This window comes from Orussus abietinus, unplaced genomic scaffold (assembly GCF_000612105.2).
Source record: "Orussus abietinus isolate OABI.00-Male unplaced genomic scaffold, Oabi_2.0 scaffold79, whole genome shotgun sequence".
Classification (NCBI taxonomy): Eukaryota; Metazoa; Arthropoda; class Insecta; order Hymenoptera; family Orussidae; genus Orussus; species Orussus abietinus.
In genome coordinates, this window is record NW_019394231.1 from 124312 (window position 1) to 141512 (window position 17201).

The 17201-nt window shown below is 45.0% G+C and overlaps 2 protein-coding genes across 3 annotated transcripts; both read left to right on the forward strand.

The window, feature by feature from the left end:
- The first annotated feature begins 276 nt into the window (after positions 1-276).
- On the forward strand, positions 277-7284 carry LOC105694762 (coiled-coil domain-containing protein 170). Its single transcript, XM_023431762.1, has 15 exons — positions 277-366; positions 2301-2390; positions 2469-2600; positions 2671-2859; positions 2993-3262; positions 3852-3996; positions 4069-4241; positions 4315-4515; positions 4721-4864; positions 4966-5043; positions 5604-5767; positions 5855-5963; positions 6039-6275; positions 6345-6514; positions 6903-7284. Exons 1-15 carry the CDS (start codon positions 277-279, stop codon positions 7042-7044), a joined length of 2334 nt encoding a protein of 777 aa, XP_023287530.1. The 3' UTR covers positions 7045-7284.
- Positions 7285-8654: 1370 nt separating this feature from the next.
- On the forward strand, positions 8655-16485 carry LOC105694828 (protein borderless). Of its 2 annotated transcripts, none has more exons than XM_023431779.1 (12): positions 8655-9244; positions 9422-9564; positions 11515-11743; positions 12318-12478; positions 12628-12772; positions 12998-13272; positions 13900-14034; positions 14607-14866; positions 14939-15114; positions 15209-15250; positions 15326-15508; positions 15893-16485. In XM_023431779.1, exons 1-12 carry the CDS (start codon positions 9178-9180, stop codon positions 16117-16119), a joined length of 2043 nt encoding a protein of 680 aa, XP_023287547.1. In that variant the 5' UTR covers positions 8655-9177; the 3' UTR covers positions 16120-16485. The 2 variants fall into 2 exon arrangements, with proteins under 2 accessions (XP_023287547.1, XP_023287560.1); XM_023431792.1 differs by having other exon boundaries at positions 12342-12478.
- The last annotated feature ends 716 nt before the right edge of the window (positions 16486-17201 follow it).

Genomic DNA, 17201 nt, shown 5'->3' on the forward strand with positions numbered 1-17201 from the left:
AGCCCCAGAGTCCGTTACTTTCTTCGATCGATGGATTTCGATTATGCCGAGGCTAACCCCTGCATAAATGGCGGCTTCCACCCCCGCGAAGCTCGCGTGTTGACATTCGCTAGGGGAAACTCTTTTGGCCGCCGTGCACGCGTAGGGACGCCCAAGACGTTCCAGTTCTCCTCGCAGGTGGAAAATGTGAACAGAAGACGGAGCGAAGAATCTTCGATCATTCGTTGGGTGCAAGGATCGGGAAGAGAGAGAAGGAAGGAAAAGAAGAAAACTAAGATGTCCACCCCCGAGGAGGCTAGGGACGCCCCAAGAAACGCCGAAGAGGACCTCAAGATCTTCGAGACTCTTTGCATCTCGCCCCCTCAGGTTTCCGGAAGAGTTCCTTTGTGAAAACTTGCACCTCCACGTGGCCTTTCTTTTTTTTCTGCACATCACCACGCAACCTGGACCTCGACCACGTGTTTCACCCGTCACAGGCCTTCACGCTTTACCGACGTTTTTCGAGAAATTCTCCCCGAGTCTTCGAAACGGTTCAACGGCTTATCACTGCACACTCCGGAGAAGCTGAATTTAATTTTGAGCTTTCGTCGTTTAGCGGAATGTTGTACAATTAGTTGTAAAAATATTTGGAAGACATTTTCCTTACCTGAGCTTGGTCGGGCATTTTTTATTTCAAGGTGTACGCGTAGAATAAAAATTCCTGGGCATTAACACTGCGGCATTTCCATAATTCTACCTGCACCATTGTGACCGTTAATGTACTTAGTAAATAAGTTTTAATTAGGGGGGATTAAAATGATGCTTATTAAGGAGTCCTTTTAGTTTTTAAGAGCTTTATGGGAGACGTAGGAATATCGTGTGTGGGGGTGTCTGGGGATTATTTTTCAATTTCGGTCATTTTACTCGTTTTAATATTTTATCTTAAGGGGAGAGGAACAAGCCGAGCGGTAAATAGCCTTAATTCGACTCGTCCCGAGGTGTTGCTCGGGGAATCACAGAAGTTATCGACCTGTAGGAGAACAGGGGTGTGTTGCCATAGCGTTGCATAGGATCGATTTCACCTGTTCCCCATACCTGTCGCGTCGACTTTGGCCTTCATAAGTCCAGGAGAAGATTATCCCGTCAATAATAATTCCCTTTCCTTCTCCAAACCACTGTCCACTCATTCGTGATAACCCAGTGATAATGCATCTACTCCACTCTGACTAATCGTTTCGACATGGCTTTACCTCCGCAATTGATATAAAGAGGATTCATAAATATCTGACGAATAATTTCTGTCTTTATGACATTTTTATCCACCAATTCCTATATTGTAAAACATTAACTCCAGCCCTTGCCAATATGGAGTTACCTGGTTTTCATCTTATCTTCTAGTTTTTTCCAAAAATCCCTGAAAATCACCACTTGCCGCTCTTTACCTTTACCTTCTCTACCTTCGTTAAATTGTTACCTAGCGGCGATCAAACTATACTTTGGCAACTTAGAATGGAATCGGAGCAGCTCTCTTCATGGATTTCCGATATCGTCAGATTCTAGAGAGCCGAGGGTAGCAACCCCGACTTCGCCAAGACATCGGAAAGGGAGGACTTATTTACAATTTGGCCAGACTGGGTTTCCGTTCCGAGCACGATTCGAGTCACGGAAGCTTCGGAATATATACCGCAAACGAGAAATTCGTGCCGGTCGCCATTTGTCGGATTCAGTCCGAACCAGGTCGGAAAGGTTCGAAGGACACTCCTTCGGATGGGGAATAAAACCGGCGTTTAAGGGTATTTTTGGAGGATTAAGTGCTTCGATACAGAGCCTCGTGTCGGAAAGGTCGACCGATTAGTTGATAATCGATCCTGATAGTCACGTGCGAGTCTGACGTTTCCTTCGCGTCGGAAGAAAGAAGGTGGAGGTCGGGAACCTTAAATGTGGTGAACGGGTTCAACTCTGCTTCTGGTTTGCGGGTTTGTCGGCAATTTTCCAATTACAGTTTCCAAGTTATTCCGAGGAACATGCTTTTCTGCGAGCTTAACCGAGGTAAGCAACAGGGCACCTCTTTACCTTCTTACATCCATCATTTAGTAATTTTAGTGTAACTATATTTACCAAAAATGTGGGGGAATTTAATAAGACCCTTTGACGGCGCGGAATTAGGATCTTGAGGGTTAATTACGTTAGATAGGGATGAACAATTTTTATTTCGCTGTGTATAAAAATCAGGGTCTAGATATTAGCAGGGTATATTTCTTCAATTTCTTTGATCAGGAAATTTTAGGCTTTTTAATTTGAATTTCGGTTCCCAGACGGAGACGGATGATGCGATGGCCCACGACGTGACGACCACATTGAGAAGCGAATTGGCTGTGCTGGAATACAAACGCGACAAACTTCTGTCGGATGTGAGTTCTAAGGTGGTGTTGAGGTGGTGGACAGCCCAAAATTTAAATGCCTTTTTTATTTTTATTTTTTTCTATCAGCTGCAAGAGATGAAATCCGCAGTCAGATCGCGGGACCAAAGGGTCACGGAGCTGCAGATGGAAGCAGACCAACTGAGGGAACAATCGGCTCGGCAGAATGCAGTCATATTGAGTCTGAAGAAGAGGATCCAAGTTGGTTCCCGACTGATGAATATAAATACTCAGGTCCGAGGAGAGTCGAGAAATCTTACGTCTCTTTTAGGAGCTGGAAGACAGGGAGAGAAATTTGTACGCCACTCAGGGCAGGTGCGAAATTACTATTCAAGGCTTGCAGAGGGACGTAAAGTACCATGAGGACAAGGTCAGGGAGTACGACAAGAAAATTCGACAACTGGAGCACAACCTGGCTGGTGAGATTCAGCTGAAAGAGAGGGCCAGGCTGAATTTGCAGGTGCATCGTATACGTGTTTTAATTTTTATAAAAAAATTATTTCCCCCTCCAGTCTATTCTTCAGGAGATCTTTATTTCTTCGGAAGTTAGGGTTTTGAACTCGAAGCGAAAGATGTGTTTCTCCCTTTTTTAGGATTTCGTCCGCAGGCTGGCCCACGCTCTTGGGGCAGAATTTTGCGAGAGCACTCATCACACGCCTGACGTCGTCATCCACAAAGCCGAAGAACTGGTCCAGGAAGTGAATCGACTTAGAACGAAATGTACAAACATGGAAACGCACCTCGCAGGGCTCGAAGCTGATTTTCGAAGTTGCCGAGACACCTTGGATCGCGTCGGGGCAGAAAAGGAGCAACTGCAGAGACAAGTCACGACAGACTTGGTGGACCTCGATCGACTTCGTCAGGTGAATTTTGAAAAACACTTTTGGGTGATAATGAATTATATTTTTTCTTCACAGAAATCAGAAAGAGTTGCCTTTATTTCCTCATTTTACGGATGTGTAGGAGTACTTTCTTATTGGATCTCGCAATTATCGGCGACTTGTGCAGGGATTATCGTTTGCAGCTATTCAGGGTAATCGGGACTTGTCCCATTTAGAAACGGAAATCGTTATATCGATCAGTCGTAAAACTTTCGATTTAATAAACCATTTGGGTCAGAGGTATTATATGCGCGATGTTTCATGAGCCGCAATCGGCCGGAGCCGTTTTTCGGATGCGGAAATCTCAGTTGCAGTTGCACCTCGATTGGTCTCGTGTAGTCATCATGTGCAGCCTGCCTTGCAGATACAAACCGTTTTGTAGCATTTGCGCGGTAAAAATGTTCTTAATATCTTTATTATCTCAGGTTCTCATTATGTCCCTCTTTCAATGGAAAATATGTCCGCCAAAGAGACAGACACTGGTCTAGGAAATTTTTCTTCCCTTGAGAAAAAATTGAGAATTTCATTCTTGATATTTAGATGGGGCTAAAAATGTAATTTTTGTCCCCAGGAGAAAGAATGCCTCGAAATGCAATGCAGAGTCGCGGAAAGAGAGGTGAACGAGCTTCGCGACAAGTTGGTAAACGCAAATAGGAGTATAACAAACGCCACGAGCAATATCTCTAACCAAGAGGCTCTGATTTGTCAATTAAGAGGTGAATTTTCCGATTCTGCTGGAAATTCCGTATAGCAATGTTGGAATAATCGATGTCGATTTATACCTGCAGAGGAGTTGAAGTGCAAGGAGGAAAAAGTGCAACGCACCCACAATGAGAATCGGCACATTTTGGAGTCTCTGGCGATTCTTCTCAGCAGTCCTAACAGGTTCGTCGAGTCCTGCGAAAACGCGATCAAGGATCGAATCAGGGAGCTCCTGAACGACAACAAGGACCAATGCCTGGTAAGAATCATTCTCCAGGAGGATAAAAAAATCTCCCTGGAGATTAATCTCCGATTTTCTCCGACATTCCCAGAAAATCCAAGGACTGAGAGAGAAGGTGAATTGTGCAACCGATACTGCCAATCGACAGACGGAATTGACCGATGCGACCATGTCGAAAATTCGCTGCCTCGAGGACGAGAGATCCGTTCTGGAAACGAAACTTCACAAACTGGAATCCGAATTGACCAGTTGCGAGCTTTCCAGGGAAAATCTGCGGCGAGACAAGCAATCGGTAGGCAAGAAACATTTCATCTACATTTCGTACATAGTTCCTGAAAATCGAAATGAGAGTACAAAGGGTCGCAGGATCTCTCTGCGAAATCGGTATATCTTCAAGAAATCGGACTTTTAAAATGAGCGACGAAATTAGAATATGCGCAGATATGCTTTTTCATAATTTCAGTGATTTAGTGGATTGTCTGGATTTTTTTTTACAGTTCCTTTCGTTCATGGAGCGTCTTGGTAAGACCATGCAAATGGACGAGATTTCGCAAGATGTCGGATTGGATTTGCAAATGGACTCGTTGCTGGTTCGTGCCGAGCAATTGGCCCGTCTCGAGACGGATAAATTAGTGGACAAGGTGAGAAGCGATTAGGAGGTGTCATTGCTCGATTTGCTTGCCGACGAGAGTCGATGTTAACGTTGACGTTTGTGTCTTGTTGTCGTGCACTTGTCACGCAGCTAATGTGCTGCAACTACACGACGTTTCCCAGGATTCGACGGGAGAGGTCGTTCAACGAGCTTCCTTGCCTAAAAGAAGTAAGCTCTAAGCACTGAGAAAAAAAAGGAACCCTCGCAAACTAGAGCTTAGAGATGCACTTTTTAATGCAGGTCTTAAGAGTCCGATATTCCGCACTTTTCACGACAATTTCGATCGAAATGCACGAAGCTTCGCTGCAGCTTTCGAGCTCGCCTTGTGAATTTTTTCTCCATGTTATTATGTTCTAAATTCAAAAAAAAAAATATCATAAACTAAAATCAAAAGGGAATATGACATTTGGAATTTTTTGTAAAAAGTTCACAAGTCGAGTTGAAGGAAGCTTATATTAAGTTTATTCAATTGCTGAAGGTAGGAGTAAAATGATTTGTATTTTTCTATGCGGATTATTCGTTATTTTTATTATCCAACAAGTGCAAGTACGGAGCAGATGGTCGTCGCTATCGTTCAATGGAATAATGCGTTTGATTAAATTATTTAGCAGGGTCGTTTGAATTCTTCCTTTTATAATTTTCATTTATCGCTTGCGATGTGCGGAAACGTCGGTAAATTATTAAATTATTAATTCGGCATTAACAGGCGTGTCTATATTTTTCCCTAGACTTCAGTGGTTTATCAACTTCAAAGGCGGGTTAGAACCCTCCGAGAACAGTTGCAACGTAGGGATCTTCATCTGGACCTGCTGCGCAGGAAATTGTCTCTTCAGGAAGATAGCGTCCGGATGAAATCAATTTTACAGTCCGAAAGGGACGAGGCGAACCTTCGGTAATAATTATGATACTTACGCCTCGTATAATATTTATAAATAGGAAATAATAACAGGATTTGATTTTCCAATCCCAATCGCTGCAGGGTGAAGAAACTGATGAAGCAGCTGGACCGCCTGCAGTTGCAACTGAACGACGAAAAGGCGAGAAATCGAGAACTCAGTGCCCAGCTGGCCGAAGCGGCGGATTACAAAGTACATTGTGCAGTCCCCGAATGATTAAAAAATTATTAACAAACGTTTCAATAATTAATTTCATTAATATCTCAGATCGCAGCGCTGGAGCGCAGCAGGAAAATCGAGGAGCTGCAGAAGCGACTGGTGGAGAGCGAGATGTTGAGGACCCGGTACAACAGAAAGTTGACCATGTTAAAAGACCAAGTGCGAACCACGTCGGAAACCGCTGAGCAGGAAAGGTCTATCAACGATCATTCCTTGCAGCTGCTAAGAGACGAACTCGCGCAAGTGAAGCAAAACTTGTCCGAAGTCAACAGGAGAGAGTCTCAGGTGATCCTTCGTCCCTTCAGGGCTCCGGATGTTGAACAAACGTGTCCTAAAAATTCTTATTTTTTGCAGCTGCAAAGCTTCCGGGTCTCCGTGGCGAAGCTGCTCTCGGAGCCGATTTGCTCGCCGGATTATGAGATCATTTCAAGGCTTCAAAAATTGGTGTCTGCACACCGCGACTTCACGATGCTCTCCAGGAGATACGACGAGCCCTTAGAGACGAGTCCTTCAAGATGCACCAGGTAAATTGAAATTAAATTCTCAAGTACTAAAAACATCCATTGTCACGTTATTCTTCTATTTTCAATCCTAAAGTTCGTAAAAAAAATATCCAGCTTAAGGAGATGCTCGGAATTAAAAGGACGTCTCATCCCTTTAATATGAATTCAATAAAAAATTAGCTCTCCGATTTTATTAATGTTAAAAAATGTACTCTAAGTCCCTCTGGTTTTAATTCCCCGCGATTGAATGGAGTTATTAGTGTCGGTCATTTTTAGTATCCATCCAACGCATCCTCCGAGATCGCCAGGATCGAGATGCACGAGATACGANGTTAAAAAATGTACTCTAAGTCCCTCTGGTTTTAATTCCCCGCGATTGAATGGAGTTATTAGTGTCGGTCATTTTTAGTATCCATCCAACGCATCCTCCGAGATCGCCAGGATCGAGATGCACGAGATACGACGATAGCGGGTTCACGGATCCTCCGGATCTCCAGGACATGGACGACGACTACACGAAGAGGCCAGTCAGGAGTAGCCTACTTCCGTGACACCGGACAAAATTTAAGTTTTAAGAGTATCCAAAAATCGACACTTGCCGATTGTCCTTCCAGGACGAGCCTTTCCGTGGGTCTTCCCGTCCACGAATAACTATAATTTAATTATATCTTGTACATATCTCGTTCACCGTAAAGCGCGCCGTTTACAGTCTCGTAAACGGGTGCCTTATACAGGGAACCGAAAGTGTTCAGCTTTTCTGCCGTGTAAATAAATCATGCTTTCCTCCGCCATCTTATTTCGGAAAAATTTTTATTCTCTAATTTAACAATCCGTTAAACATAACCGGGATTTAAATGAGGGGTCTGCAAATTGAATGTCAATTAACGAGGTTAATTGGCTGAATCTGTATTTCAGGATTTAGGTCGACACGTGGTCTCAGGGCCTTTTTCGTTAGGGGTTCGAAAAATCGTAACCCGCGACTTCCGGTTCGATTTCGCTCAGGATCGCGATCCATGCGAATCTGGATCTATTATCTCAACAGCGTGACAAGGCTGTGGGCAGTCTGCTAATGTGCCAAGGGACGGATGTGACGTAATCTGAGGTCACCCACGTAAACGTCATGTCAGCCGTCGTTTCGACGCTCCTCTCCTCGTTGGACCATTGGTGCAATTCAAGCGCACGCAACAGGTGCATCGATTTTTATTAACGATGAACCACCCCACGTGGACAATTGATCAGAACTACGGATTTAATTAATCACGACAACGATGATCATTTCAAGTCGATAAATAATTTTCCTCTGGAATGGGATCGTCGAGCGTGAATTTTAATTCAGGTAATTAAGTCTGGTGGGTTGTTAATCACGAGGTAAATTTCTTTAGGTTAAGACTTGTTTTAACTTTTTTCAGGACTTGTCGGACGCGTAAGTCGACGAAGTGCGATCGAGAAGACGGCGGAAGGCGACGCGATATGGTACGTTTGATTGGGAGCAATTAGCAATATGCAAGAGAGGCTTGACACTTGCAAAACACATACGCGAATGTGCAGAACCGGAAGATGATGTCTTTGTTAAGCGTGACAGGCGAGTCGTGATTGGCGTAGGTGGACTAGGAATAAACGATCACTTAGAGATCGACTCGTAGACGTGGAAGATCCGCTGACGGCATGTTCCGCCATTTGTTTGCTAATAATCTCGATCGAGATTTAAAACGCAATTACGCCGGACATGGCTGCATCCGGAAGTCAAACTCAATTACCATCCCGTCCACGTCTTCGGGCGACACGGACGAAATTGAAATACGAAATCTGCCCGACCTCGTAACAACTGTAATTAAAAGTTCACGTAGAATTAAGCGCCCTGAAAAATCCCGAGTGATGGTTAAAAAAAATTCCAGGGTGGAGGCGCAGGGAAAATCGAGCATGGCCAACAATTGGGAAGTCCCTCGAGTTGGGATCAACCCTTGTAATGTGAATTCTGCCGAAAAACCTCGCCCTGCATACGAAACTCAGGACCTCACCAAGTGACACCGCCAACATCGGAACCGTTCCCCTCCCAGAATCGGCTTTTTCTCCCTCTCCCCCTTCTAGATCGCGGCATGTCTCTCTCTCTTAACCTCGTGTATCCGCCAGCAGATCAGAGCCGCAATTGCCCGGTCATCTCTGCACCGGTGACCACTCGGACAGGAGCAGTCCGTGGGAACCGTGGACCACCCTGCGACTTCGTGGATTTTTTTATCCCCCCTGTTCGGATTTTCGACGAAATTTCATCTCCCACCCCGCCCGCCCCTTCCGCGCGTTGACGCGGATCGATCAGCTGATTTCTGTCAAATCCGCCCCAGGTGGAGTGGGTCCGCCAGATCCGTCACCTGGACTTCGGGAAGGTGCTAGATCGTGTCGGTCATCTTGTCTTGGCCTGACAGCTGCCAAGGGAGGTGTCATAGATCCTTCCTCAGATCCTTCCGGCACTCTTCCTACCCTTGGAGGGAGAGAATCGATCCTGGTCGCGGTCGCGTCTCGGGATCGGGTTAAATCCTGATCTGGTGGGTCTTTTAGTGGTGTCGCTGATGTTGCCGGTGTCGATACTAGTGCGATGACAGATGTGCTCGGCTGATGTGAGGTGGTTATCAGTGGTCCATTCGACTGCCCGTGTCAAGGGATTTGGCAGGAGGGCCCTGTGATCCAACATGAAATCCGTCTTCAAGATGATCAGGAGGATAGCCTGCCTCGTCCTGATTTTCCTGTGCTGCAAAGGTGAGGTTTTTGGGGTCCTTTGACATTTATATGATTTTTATCATTCTTAGGATTATTATCATGGAGTGGGGTCTGCTCGCTGATTATCTTGGGGTGGTCGGAGAGATTTTAGCGGGTGATTTAATTTTTTTTATGGCTCACTTTTGGAGGTTTTTTTTCCCCTTTTCCTGTTCACAGCTCTGGGGCATGGCTTGCTCCTGGAAAAGGAGAAGGAACCGACTTATTTGACCGCTGGTGTTGGGGAATATGTCGTCTTTAACTGCGACCTTGACTTTCCTCATGAAATCCCAATTCCATACATCCTGTACTGGAATCGCGAGGTAAGTTCAGGGTTTTCAGCAATAATTTATTACTATACTCCCCGTCTAATGAAATGCCGAGTGCACACAATTTCACTAATTTTTTGCATCGTTTCATAATTTTTGGGTAGGGTTAAATCGCGAATGGATTTTTGTTCATCAATTGCGCAGAAACTAAGTAAAGAGGTAAGGGAGATGGTTTTACAAGATAAAATGATACACGGATCAGTCCTTATAAAATAGTAAATATACAAGAAACACGAGTCACGTGAGAACTATGCCGACCACTCGCGCTCGATCTTAGATGGTAATTCGCGTCTCTTTGCGGTTGAGGTTTTTTTTTCATTATTATTTACCCGGTATCATTTTACAGTCTTTCTTTCTCTCTCTCTTCTGGATCTTACGCAAGACTTCCAACCCTCGCCGATGTGGTGGCCGATAAAATCAATTTCTCTTCCACCGAATCGATTATCGAACGCATCGTCGACCGTGGTTTATGGTTTCACGGTCGATGATGTTAAATCAATTAGAAGATCATTTAAAAATAATTAATTTAACGTCGCGACGCACCCTGACGAACATTTAAGTCGGTCTCTTAAGGCGATGGGCACCGAGCGCTCTACATTTGCGGGACAGAAATATATCCATAATCCCAGCAAAGGGTTACAGATTACTAATCGGTTTTATTCCCTCTTCCGGGGACGATTGCAGGCCGGAAATAAAATGTAAATTCCAGAGCGGTGGCCGGGTACGAGACGACGTGGAAATTAACCTGATTGGTCCCTGATGCGTATGCAAAACAGGTGCACTCCGCTATAGTAATTGGAGTACGGGACACAAGGCTGTAGTTAGTAATGGCTTATATTTATAGTTATAGCCAGTCGCTGCCGACTAGAGGGGCACTGCCAGTTTGCCACTATCTAACGCTTTGTCAGACGATTAGGCTTTATTAACGACCTTTTTTGCCAGCCTTGTTTCGGTGGCCCAGGGACTTCGACGTCCTTAATAGTCTTGGTCGAACAGAAATTCACGAAAGCACCACAAAATTCATTCTCCAGGAAAAAGGTCGCTCGAAAATATCTGCAGGAAACAGGAATATGGTGTTTGTCAAAAATCTTGCCTTTGGATGGTAGGTGGATGGTCATCTGGTATTCCATCAGGTCGATGGTTTGGGCGGTTCCTACAGGTTCAGCCCGACACACAGGAAGCGTCTAATGTGCAGGAGCGATTACCCAATTTTCTCGCGTCTGATTCATGAATTTAACAGAATCCGTCGACCTCCTCCCGCGATTGATAGCATAAAAATGGGGCCATAAATACCCTGCTTACGCGTCTTCCATTATCCTTGCTTGGGATTGAATCGGCTAATTTTACACGTGCTGTCACCCTGGTCATCCCTTCTTCCACCGATCCACGTGGAATGGGCAAAGGTGCAAAATGGACTTCAATTGATCCATCGCAATTACGTCTCCAGCAATTCAACTTGGGATTACTGTGCGGTTTTACTCGCGAGCTTGTGTAATGATTTCATTAAAATTTCCCCCTCTTGGGGGGGGGACCTTTTCGTCATGGCGGGGGAAAATGAGGGCTAAAAAGGCTCCCGTGACCCAGAAATCTCCCTTTGGACTGGTCCATGCCATTCATCCGGGAACTTGATCGCTGGATTATCCTGGATTGCTTGAAATAGGCTTCTGCTAACTTGGACCTGATGTGGACCGATCAGCTGATCGCGTTTTGGTTCCGTCACGTGACTGGGCCCTCGATGAGGTCTCCGGGAGTTATCGCTCGTTTCTTCTCCTCTCCCTCTTCTTCGGTTATCGAGTACTTAATTGCAATTGCACTCGCTTCGTCTCCCGATTCTGGACGACGTACCGCGAAGTGCAGATCGCCACCGGATGCACGGATCTCTCAAGATGGACGAGTTGACCGAGGACCTTAACTCGACATAATTGGGAACGTCTAACGTTTCAGGGCCGGACGGTGTTCTCCTGGTACGACGGCGTGATATCAGCGGCCAACGATTACACGGGCCGCATACACTTGATCCAGGATGCGGAGGCTCGAGGTCTGGGACAGGGCAGCGTCAACCTGACCAACATCAGGGAGAGCGATCAGGGCTGGTACGAGTGCAGAGTCATTTTCCCCAACAGGACCCCCAGCTCCAGGAACAACGGGACCTGGTTCCACCTCAGCATCGATGGTAAGGACTGGGATGCTGGGAGGAAGTGGTTGGAGAAATTGGTCCAGGACCTTGGGACTGGTTCTGAATTTTTTGCCTGATCTTGGACCCCGGGGAGTGATGGCTGATCCTGGATATCGATGCTTGGTCCTGGATCCTGGGCCTTTTGGAAAATGGTGACCCCTTCACCCCTCCCTAGAAACGAACTAATTTCCCCATTGTCATTCGTCACGACCATTCGCTTCCTTTCCAGAGATTTATCCGGAACGCGGTTGCGGCGAAGCGAACGCACCTTTTCCTGGGCATGTCTAAAAAGAATTTCGCTTCAGCTGGCACAAAAGCGATTGTCGTTATTGTGCTCTGATGACAATGTAGCCCAGATCTAACGTCACTAGGTAGATCGATGTGTCCGGTTTCCGACGTGGTCACCAATGCGGAAAACTGGCCACCCATCCAGCTCCCCAACAAGGACTGATTTCCCAACTTCGCGTAATTCCTCGATTAATCGTAGATGTTTAAGAAAATCCCGCACATGAAAATCGTAAAGCCTCTTATCAACGGGAAACCGGACAGACCCGTTAAATCGTTCAACCAGGTGCGCCGCCGCCGGTTGTTTCAGGTGAGAACCTCCTGACAGTCCCACCTGTCAACAAGACTGTCATGGAAGGCGAGTCCGTCAGCTTTGACTGCACCACCAAGGAGGCCACCTCCATTGTCACCTGGTTTCGTGACGGTATCCAGATTTCGGAGCTGGAGGTAAATAAAATTACTAAAAGTTACTTAACTTGAATAGATTCGAGATTTCTGCTGGTCATTAGATATGCACAGCTGTGACTTTGAGACGCTGCGGTGATTTTGACGAACAGGTAGTTTTGACTTTATCGAAATGATTTATTTTTCTCTAGGATCTCAGGGATCGAGTCTCCGTGGCCCATGATGGGGCCTTGACCATCGATCCAACGGACATGGGCGATCTTGGAGAGTATGGATGCGTAGTGACCAACGTCCACGGGGAACACCAAAACGCCTCCGCTTTTCTTAACGTGCAATGTAAGACTCCTGCAAATTAAGGGGACACGAAATTGGTATTTCAGGAGTCGATCGTTCATGAAACTTTTCATTGAACTGGGTGGATTGATTAGTTGTCAAATTTTACCATTTTGACAACCAGGAGAAGAGCGTCGCGAGCGAGACCTTCTAGGCCCCGATTTCGTGCCACCATTTGTTCGATATATTCTGTTTCTAGTCCTGGAAATTTTCTTCTTTTAATTTCAGACAAAGCGAAGGTCATTTACGCACCTAGGGAGGTGTACCTACCGTATGGAAAGTCCTCTCTTCTCGACTGCCATTTCAGAGCCAATCCACCGCTCACGAACCTTCGATGGGAGAAAGATGGCTTCCTCTTCGACCCTTACAACGTCCAAGGGGTGTTTTACAGGAGAAACGGATCGCTTTACTTCAGCAAAGTCGACGAGACGCACTCAGGGAGTTACAGCTGCACTCCTTATAACGACCTGGGCACCGAGGGGCCGAGTCCTTCTATCAATGTAGTAAGTCCTTCAGATTTTATTTAATAACATTCAATGTCATCTTTAAACATAATTTCTTACGTTTTTAAATAAACATCCGTGTGCGAGTTCGCTAGCAAAGGGCGGATTTTATATCGCAATATTTTATATTGCAATTTTCACGTTGGATTTATTCGATCGGATTTTTAATTGCCCATGTCCATTTTGTTATTTATTTATTTTTTTTATCGCGAGAGGTGGAGGAATCGGTCGAGTCGAATGTTTCGACGTGATTATTAGGCGTGAAATTGCGAATCTACAGGATAAAGTCTATTTTAGACTCTTCTCTCAATATCACGAGCCTGATAAACGTACTCCAACGCAAGATGTGCCGTTGCCACCAACGAGACCAACGACCGTTTGACGGCTGGTATTTATGGTCTTTTATTCCTCAATTATGGTCCCATAGAGGCGTGGAGTTCCTACTTCATAATGGATTCATACACGGCGTTAAAGAACTCCACGATATGCTTCACAGCAATAATGACAAATTGTAACAAATAGGAACTCCCTTTTCAGCTGAGCCCCAGGCGTCCCCCGTTAATAAATAAATATCTCCCTTCGATGATCAATAACCCCTAAAAAATTGTCCATCATCTTTTTGTTCAGATCGTCCAGAGACCTCCGATTTTTACGGTGACTCCTCAACACCTTTACATGAGAAAACTAGGGGAAACTTTGGAGATTCCTTGCGACGCCAGGGATGGCGATCAAAGTCATCGACCAACCATAGTTTGGTACAAAGTAAGACGGATCTTTCGGATATCCTAAATTTCAAAATGATTTATTTAAAGGCAAAAAAAAAATTGTGAAATTTTTGTACCCTCAGAATTATTTATATTATGAAAAATGACGGGTGATTAGTAATTATGCTCGCGGGATTTTCTCGATTTTCCTGGGTTTGGGTCATCTCGAGGAAGGCTCTGACCTCGTTTCCACGATTAGTTTATTCTCTCAGGCGAGCCCTTTCCAGAAAGCACTGCGCATAATCACATAATTAGAACGCATCTTATCTCGTCACTACTTGCGTAACCTTGTCGGTGTGCGGGGTAATTCGAATAAATTAGTAAAAGCAGGATTTCACCTACGCAATGCTCTGGTATTCGTCAAGCCAATTCCGAGGCTAACGAGGCTGACGATCGCCGGGAATTCCGATGAAATCTGAGGATACGTGGACAAATGTTAAAGGGTTAAAAATGACTTAATACCAAATTCAAAAATAGTCGAATCGATCGCTCGGGAATTAATTTTATTCACTGTTTAATAATTTGAAAAATTGTCGCGGATTGTATTTAATGAATTTCTGAAATTTCCAGGATGGATCGGCGTTGCCTCCAGAAAGGACCACCGTGATCGGCGGGAATTTGACCATCGAAAGGATCCAGGAGCAGGATCGAGGGATCTACCAATGTGCAGCCAGCAACGAGGCAGCAACAGTAGTCGCTGATGCCGAATTGATGGTCTTGAACGTCCCTCCGAGAGCTCCGTACAATCTCAGTGCAAACAGCAGTAAAAGTGCAGTGACCCTCACCTGGGTTCCGGGATACGTGAGACCAAAGATGGACTACTCCATATGGTAGGGAAATGGGGAAAATATATACCTGGATGCGTGTGCCACTTCCTTATGTCTATTTTTTTCCCGGACCAGGTACAGGCCCACGGGAACTTCAGAATGGAGAACCATGAAACTGCCCTCGAGGAAGATCACGGAAGCCACGGTGAACAATTTAAATCCCGGACGAGAGTACGAGTTTATGGTCTTGAGCCAGGATAATCACGGGGACGGGATGTTCAGCAAGGCCGTAAAGGTGTTCACTCTGCCAGGTATGGGTTTTACCTCCTTTACTCCTGAAATTTATTTACCCTCGCATTCCTGGGTGAAGGTTAACTACTGAATACTTAATTTTCCTCGTTCAAGTCGCGTCGAGCCAGAACTCGGCCTCGGGGTACCACTCGTCAGGTGAGCTGAGGATTTGATTTAACTCCATTTACTTGTTATTTTCCATCGGAGGTAATCGATTGGTGTCGATTTCAGAGCCGGAGAGCATGGGACCACCACAGAATGTGAGAGTCCAGGCCACGGTGGAGGGCTATCTGGTTACATGGGATCCCCCTGCTTATGGCACCCAGTACGTCAGACTTTACACCGTAAGGTGGTTTCGGGGACCAGCTGAACACCTCTACGGCAGATCGGAAACTACCGACACATATTACCTGGGTAAACCCACAATCCACTATAAATCAATATTTATTTATAAATAATCTGAGTCCATCCTTAAAAAATAATGGCACCCATCCAAGGCCTCCCGAAACCCTCTCTCGTCCAATACGCGTTATTGTTCACTTAATTACTAACGATATAAAAAAATAGTTCAAACAAAAGTTGTTCCTTATAATATCACGCTCAACTTTTGTATGAAGCGTATTTTTCCATGATCAAGGGTTAACAATGAAAATCTGGAAAAACGTATGTCGGAGGGCTCCGACCCCAAGTTCTTGCTCGGAGAAATGAAAATAAGATGTAGATCTAAGATCTAAACGAAAATTATATTTGGTAGTGTTTCGACGTTTGAATTAATTTTACAAATGTGGGAACTTTCAGTGAAATCCTTGGAGGAGGAAAGCTCTTATACCTTCGAGGTGGCAGCCGTGTCCATGTCGGACGAAATACTACCGAGCGAACGAGTAACATTAGAGGTTCCGGCATATCGTAGAAATCGCGCAATTTCTATGGGAATTATCGCCGGAATCGGATTTTTGGCCGCAGCAGTGGCTGCCGTTTTTTGGGCCAGGAAACGATTTTGCCGATCGGCGACATCGGAGAAATGAAACGAACGATCGCGAGCCGTGAATCGACTCGATAATCGATAAGGTAATCGACCCGGATCGAACTATTACCCCGAAAGAAAAAAAGCGAAAAAAAAGATGTCGAGTCTCATGGTGTCGGAAAATTGTGTGGACTGTGTTTCTTAGTCTCTAACATTAATCTAAGATACCGAGGTTTGCCTTAGTACACATTAATCACGTTAACGTATCGATAGGTGCATTCGATTAGACGGCACTAAAAGACTATACGTATGTTATCTACATGATCTACCTTAAGCATGTTTCGTATGCAGTCAGTAGATGCGGTCTACGCGTGGATATGTATAACTGGTACGTTTTTCTATTGTAAATAAATTAATGTAATTGGTAGTCCAATTTATAATAGATTGCACCATGGAGGGACCTCTCGGAGGTGCGATAAGAGGTTTCTGTACGAGTTACTGAAAGCGTTACGAGAAAAGAAATTGCGATTTAAGCTCCTTAGGAAGCCTTAAAACCAGTGACCAGATTTGCGTTTATTATCGCGCCTGTAATCCGGAAAGAAAATGTAAAAATGGAATTTCTTCCCTCGTCGGAAAAGTTCCTCGACGAGTCTTTAGCTGCATGTGCTAATCAGTTGTTTATATAGACCCGATTACGTATTCCACACGACTAGGAATTAAGAAGGTGATCATTCGCGAGGTAAAAAGGTAATTGCCTCGCAAGTAATTACCTTTTTAATCTCTTTTTTAATGGGGAGGTCGTGTAATCCCGGTGGAGCTGCTTCAAAGCGGATTACGAGTCCTCGGACGGGTATTTAAGGCTTTGTTGAGTCAATATAATTATTAAGTTATTCACCGAGCCGACAAGAAATCCCGGGAAAATTCCCCCGTCCTCTAAAATTATCGTTATACTTATATATACAATTTTTTTTAATATTTATATTGACGATGAAAATCACCGCGGGGTTTTTGGGCTTAACTTGGAAGTGGGAAATGGTACAGCCCGGTCATCTCGGTTAAGTCTCGTCTCCCCCGTTCCCAGTCGATTTAAATTGGGCCATTCTTTCCATTCATTCTCATTAATCGAATAAAATTGATGACGAG

Excerpts from the sequence above, each read along its gene's own strand:
- LOC105694762 (XM_023431762.1), top strand. The coding sequence starts at position 277 with ATGTCCACCCCCGAGGAGGCTAGGGACGCCCCAAGAAACGCCGAAGAG. Across the intron at positions 4,242-4,314 it reads ACAACAAGGACCAATGCCTG|AAAATCCAAGGACTGAGAGA; the intron begins GTAAGAATCATT and ends CGACATTCCCAG. Across the intron at positions 5,044-5,603 it reads AGCTTCCTTGCCTAAAAGAA|ACTTCAGTGGTTTATCAACT; the intron begins GTAAGCTCTAAG and ends ATTTTTCCCTAG.
- LOC105694828 (XM_023431779.1), top strand. The coding sequence starts at position 9,178 with ATGAAATCCGTCTTCAAGATGATCAGGAGGATAGCCTGCCTCGTCCTG. Across the intron at positions 11,744-12,317 it reads GTTCCACCTCAGCATCGATG|GTGCGCCGCCGCCGGTTGTT; the intron begins GTAAGGACTGGG and ends TCGTTCAACCAG. Across the intron at positions 12,479-12,627 it reads TCCAGATTTCGGAGCTGGAG|GATCTCAGGGATCGAGTCTC; the intron begins GTAAATAAAATT and ends ATTTTTCTCTAG.